At 31.5% G+C, this 5,777-nt stretch overlaps 1 protein-coding gene across 1 annotated transcript; it reads left to right on the top strand.

Annotated features, from left to right (window-relative positions):
- Nucleotides 1-1,234: 1,234 nt before the first annotated feature.
- Nucleotides 1,235-5,058, top strand: LOC108465135 (cytochrome c oxidase subunit 6b-2). The gene is made up of 4 exons (XM_017765450.2): nucleotides 1,235-1,372; nucleotides 3,530-3,618; nucleotides 3,721-3,802; nucleotides 4,762-5,058. The coding sequence occupies exons 1-4, from the start codon at nucleotides 1,361-1,363 to the stop codon at nucleotides 4,813-4,815; spliced, it is 237 nt and encodes a 78-aa protein (XP_017620939.1). The 5' UTR covers nucleotides 1,235-1,360; the 3' UTR covers nucleotides 4,816-5,058.
- Nucleotides 5,059-5,777: the final 719 nt, after the last annotated feature.

Genomic DNA, 5,777 nt, shown 5'->3' with positions numbered 1-5,777 from the left:
CTTTTTTAGAAAAAATGGCCAGAGATGGCCAAAAAGAAAGGGAACCTTTCGATTCCAAAGGCTAAAATCGGGTATGTTTTTTCCTTTTTTATGTGTTATCTTTTTTGAAATGAAAAAAAAAATAAAAAAGCAAAAAAAAAAAAAAGATAAAAAGCTACCTTTGTATTCTTTTGATTGATTCTGTTTTTGAATCTTTTTGTATTTTTGCATTCAATTTATTGTGTGTTTTGATTTAATCTCTATAAAAAAAAAGTTACATTTTGCTTGAGGCTTTTTTATAGCCAACTTGCAACTTGTTTACATTACTACTTATTATTTCTTTTTTGCTTCTCTGCAGGTGCAATTGGGGCAGTGGAGCAAGGGTGGCAGAGGCAGTGTGACAGTGGTGGTGGTAGGCTAGGTAGACCTAAGTGCGCCGCACCTAGGGTTTTTTTTTCTGAAAATTTTTAGGATTTTGGGCTAATTTTTTTTTAAGTTTTGGGCCATTCGGGTTTGGGGCATTTGGGCCTTGTAATTGGACTGTTTTTGTTTTTCTTTATAATTTTTTTGATGTATTTTGGGTCTTATTGGGCCTTGGGTAAAATAGGCTGTTATATTATCAAAAACATAACTACATTTAATACGTGATTTTATTCATATATAAATAATTTTTTAATATATATTCACTTGTAAAATTTAATAATAAAAACTTAATATTAACTTTTAGGTATTTAATTTTTCAATTTATTAGAAACCTAAATCAACATCAATGTGTGGATTTCACACTCAAATCAAACCTAGCAAAGATATTTATTTCGTAAATTGTACTAAGAGGTCTCTCTATTATAGGGATCTAATCAAATTAATCCCTCTACTATTAAATAGATCAATTTAATCTATGTGTTATTAAAAAGAATCAAATAAGGCCAAATTGGAATAGAATTAGCATTTACCATTTAAAAATAACATTTATTGTTTAACATAGTTAATATTTTTAAAGTTTTTATGGTTTTATAAATAAAATATGTTTTTAGAATTGAATTCCAATTGAGTAAAAATACTTTTAAGACATATTTATACATAAAATGTTAACTTTATTACAATTTGGACTTATTTGATTATTTTAAATAGTATAGGGACTAAATTGATCTATTTAAGAATAGAGGAACTAATTTGATGTAGTCCTTATATTACAGTGATGTTCTAGGTATTTTAACCTATTTATCTGAGTTAGGTATTATTTGATAACGTGGCGTGTTTTTATTGGTAATGGAACGAACCGGAGAGAAATAACTGGTCACTGTTTTTTAAGCCTATTTTAAAGTCGCCCATCAAAGATCAAAATCTGGTTTCGCTTCTTTGCTCGTTCATCGGATCAGTCATGGCAGACGCGGTAACCTTCTTCTTCTTTCTTTCGTCTATTTTCCAAAAAAATTCCAGAAACCAAAATTTGATTAACGATTCCCTTGATCGATCAAAAATTTATTCACTGTTTCGTAATATATTTAATTTAATATCGGTCACTTCTTTTGATTTTTCAATACTTTCTGTTATAAATTTTCTAGGTTTTATTTGTGAATGTTCTCATTCCTTGCCAATGCTTGAACAAGAAGTGGAATACTATGAATTGTAGAAGTCATTTGATATGAAGAATGTGAAAGTTTATTGCTTTAGGCAAAAAAAAGAAAAAGAAAAAAGAAGGTACTTTTAATGCGTATGTCCCATAAACTTTTAAGCTGAATGCTCTAGAAATTTGGTGCCTTAATGTAAGGGTTGTTTAAATCAAGGACTCAAACCCCATTGATGAGAATTGCGTTAGGTTCCGCATTCCTCGTAGAATTTGTTTATTGAATCAGAATATTACAGTCTTTCTATGTTTCACATTTTATGTCAGATTGTTGATCATTGTAGTCTAGCCGCTTGAATCTCTTTATCTATCATGAAGAGGGAATAATTTTAGGAAACCGGCGATTCGGCGTGAAGTTTTCTTGAATAACTAATTCACCGCTTAATATGAAACTAGGATATAATTTGAAAGGTGACTTGAATGGTCTCTACTTATTTCATACAGAAGCCTGTCTCTTGAAACCTCCATTTTGCCCCTTGTTCAGTGAATGATAAGATATAGAGTAAATCTAACTTATTATCAAAGTCAAACATCACCTTTTATTCATTATGAATTTATGTGTTGCAAACGTAAGAAATGTAGACACTGGTGATATCCAATTCTTCTAATTAGGGCAGCATATGTTAACCGTAAAAGTCTTAACTGTAGTAAGATTTATTGCATTAGAAACATAAATCCTGAATTAGTCAAAGAACACTGGATGACTGTAGTGGATTTATACCACTGAAAGTATTATCTAAAGGGAAATTAGAAATTAGATATTTAAAAGCAGAAAGTCAATTTCAACATAAGGTGTTTTTAATTATAGTTGATATCTTTTTTTTTTATGTTGGAATGTATAGAAGGAAAATCAAATACTAGTTTGTCCACTTTTAACTTAATAAAGTTACTTTCATGTATTTTTTTGGTTTATCTATGATTTAAGGAATTTGTGATGTTGGAAAGCTTTCCTTTCAGAGGCTGTTCTGGTATTATGGACCTTGTCTGTGAGGATTAATTGATGGTTTGGTGGGGAAATTCACAATTTTGTTCTGGAAGTGGTAGAGTTTTGATAAATGACTGTTCTTGGGTTTAAAGAGGTTAATCTGGGTCTAGTTGTAAATGTAAACAGTGAAACAAAATAACAAGAAAATGTCATATAGGCTTTGACCTTAGGAATCATTCCAAATGTTGTGTTTATCTGACAATCAACAATATAGTAATGCTGGAAATTTTCCTATAGTAAGTTTACCATTCAATAAAAGAAGATTACATGTAGGATCCAAGCACGCCTGGTCCTGGTTAAATATGCTAAAATAAGAACTACCACTTCTAGTGCATTTAGGATTTTAACCGATGCTTGAGACTCTAATTAGGAAACTAACCGGTTAACAAATTAACAAACTTGATTAAAACAATAATACCTAAACTATAATAAAAACCCAACCACATAAGGGGAAGCCCAAAATAAGACTCTAAGATCTTGTCATCATACGCTTACCAATTTAAGTCTTGGGTATTACAAGCAGCCTTGAGACTCCTCATAATCAACTTTGGAGGCTGCTGCCATTATGTTCCGTCAACTTGTGAACCATGAATTAGATGACACTTTGATTCTGCAGTGAGGGTTTTCAGATGCCCTTTTGTCGGATTTTGGAACTGCAATTATCTTTTTTGTATGTTTCTCTTGGAAGCCTGTTGGCTGTGACTAATTCTTTATACATAGTCATGCCAATTGGCTTCTAATGTTATGAGTCTCTATATTTATTCTACTGTATAATTTCCTTGAAAGATTAATCTATAACCCCTGCCAATGGTTTCATGATTCTGGGCTGTCATAATTGGAAAATTTCACTTTGAACTGGTAACTGATTCACATCAAATTATCATCTATTAACTCTGATATTTCTTCCACACCATCTTTTGCATTGTATATTGTCCCAGATTGAACTGAAAACAGCCCCAGCTGACTTTCGTTTCCCTACAACAAATCAAACTAGACATTGTTTCACCCGCTACATTGAGTTTCATAGGTACACTGCTTGTAAAATTTCAGATTCTGCTTGTTATGGAACTATCAAATATTTTTTTTGCCCCCACGTCTTTCTTTTAACAATCTTAGAAGCAAATTGCAGGTGCTTGGCTGCAAAGGGTGAAGAGTCTAATCAATGTGAGAAATTTGCCAAATACTACCGTTCTCTTTGTCCTGGTGAATGGGTGAGTATACCTTGTTTTTCTTATCATCATAAGTAAACCAGAGTTTGCCTTTTTGCTTTTAGCTTGTAGTACCAAGCTCTGTCGTTCACAGGAAAATATGCCTTCTATGCATCATGTCTTTGTTGATGAAGCTTGTTACATATTCAGTATTTTCAGATACCAACTGATTCATATACATATATGTTTATTTAAGGAAATAACTTAAGCTCTGACAGTAAGGGCATAAGTAAATTACAGGTGTTTTTATTGCTCACCAGGTGTGCCCTTTATTGTGTTTATGTTGGGAATATAAACTTCTGTTATTTTTTCCTTCTCACCATCAGAAGTGATGTAGCATATTAGCATCCTACAAGCTCTTCTATACGTCATATTGATAGGATTATCATTGAGTTTGCTGATGATGTTTATTACAAATATGAAAGAAGTGTCTACTTGAACATATTATTAGTTTAGGAACAGCTTTGTAAATTTTGTCGAGATATTAGACAGATAAGATTACCTTTGATTTACATAGTATATAAAAAAAATGTTTATGACCTGTTATCTACTATCATATCCTAAAGAGTAAAGCTTCATTGAAGGACTTTTGAACTCGTATATATTCCTAGGCAATCGTTGTCCACATTTAGAGACAGATAGGATGATCAAACTTGTACGTGATTTACGTGGACTAGATTGAAGGACTTTTGATCTCATATATATTCCTAGGCACTGGAGTTATTAATGCTGTAATCTGTTACCTCATGTGTGCTCTCTCTTATTGGTGGGCTGTAATTACGATCCCAGTCTTCACTATTTACATTCTACACATTTTATCATTATTGTGATTCTTCTTTAATAACTCCAGTGCTTGTATCCAGAGTTACTTGTAAAGGAAGCGGAATATAGATAACTTAAGCGGTTGTATTAAACTGATGTTTCCCATTTTAACATCCTGGATGTTACTGAAATTGATGCAGATTGACAAGTGGAATGAACAGAGGGAGAATGGTACTTTCCCGGGTCCTCTGTGACTGTGATCACATGTTGGAAAGTAGGTGAAGCATTGCTTCTTTGGCATGGAAAATTTGTCTGTAGCTAGTTTCAATGGTTATTCTTGAACATTTCGAATTAATAAGCTACAAATGGAAATTTGTGGCCGATGAGTTGTTAAAAAACTGGAATATGCTCTGATGTTTTAATTCATGAACCTGCTTTTTTCAGCAGATTGTTTCATCTTCATTTACGTTTTAGTGGTGTGGTATTACTTTCATGAATTTTTAGTAAGTTCTTTTTCTTTCTTGGCAAGGTTTGCCCATATACTGCTCACAGGCTAGGAAAATGATTTATATTTGCATTAAGGGTGGCTTTGGAAAGCCATTAAAGTATAATTGCTTTCAATTAGATGCAGCATGTCAAGCATGTAAAGGCAATCATTATAATTAGTGTATCTTGATAAATTGAATGTAATTAGAGCACTTCAATTTTTATGGGAGTGTTGAGAATTGGGATAATTGTGTTTCATTGAAGCATTTAAATTAAGAATTAAGATACCATCACATGGCCTGATGGTCAAGGGTGTTTATTATTCTAGATGTGGTCTGGGTTTGAGTCGCGATACTTGTGTTTATTGCTCTGATTTTACTCAATTATTGTAATTTACACCAAAAAAAAGTAAAGTATTTACCCCCCAAAAAAGCAAAGTATTTACACGAGTAATTATAAACATGTATTTTATATGTGAGCTTAAGCAATTACATTTTAATATAATATTTTAATTTTAAGACAATTTTTTAATTTAAAAATGTGGTTCTTATATTTAAATAAATTTATATGAAAAGTATTTAAGTAAATGACATTTTATTTATTTTTTATTTTTATATATATTTAAAATAAAATTGTTAATTTTTAAGTTCAGTTTGGAATTTCATCTTATTGAGAAGTAGTCTTTGATTTTTATATTTTATGAAGGTTGGGAAGTTAGTTCTATTGTTGG

The sequence above is a fragment of the Gossypium arboreum genome, chromosome 8, assembly GCF_025698485.1.
Source record: "Gossypium arboreum isolate Shixiya-1 chromosome 8, ASM2569848v2, whole genome shotgun sequence".
Taxonomy (NCBI): domain Eukaryota; kingdom Viridiplantae; phylum Streptophyta; class Magnoliopsida; order Malvales; family Malvaceae; genus Gossypium; species Gossypium arboreum.
This window is presented reverse-complemented; position numbering and strand designations above follow the sequence as displayed.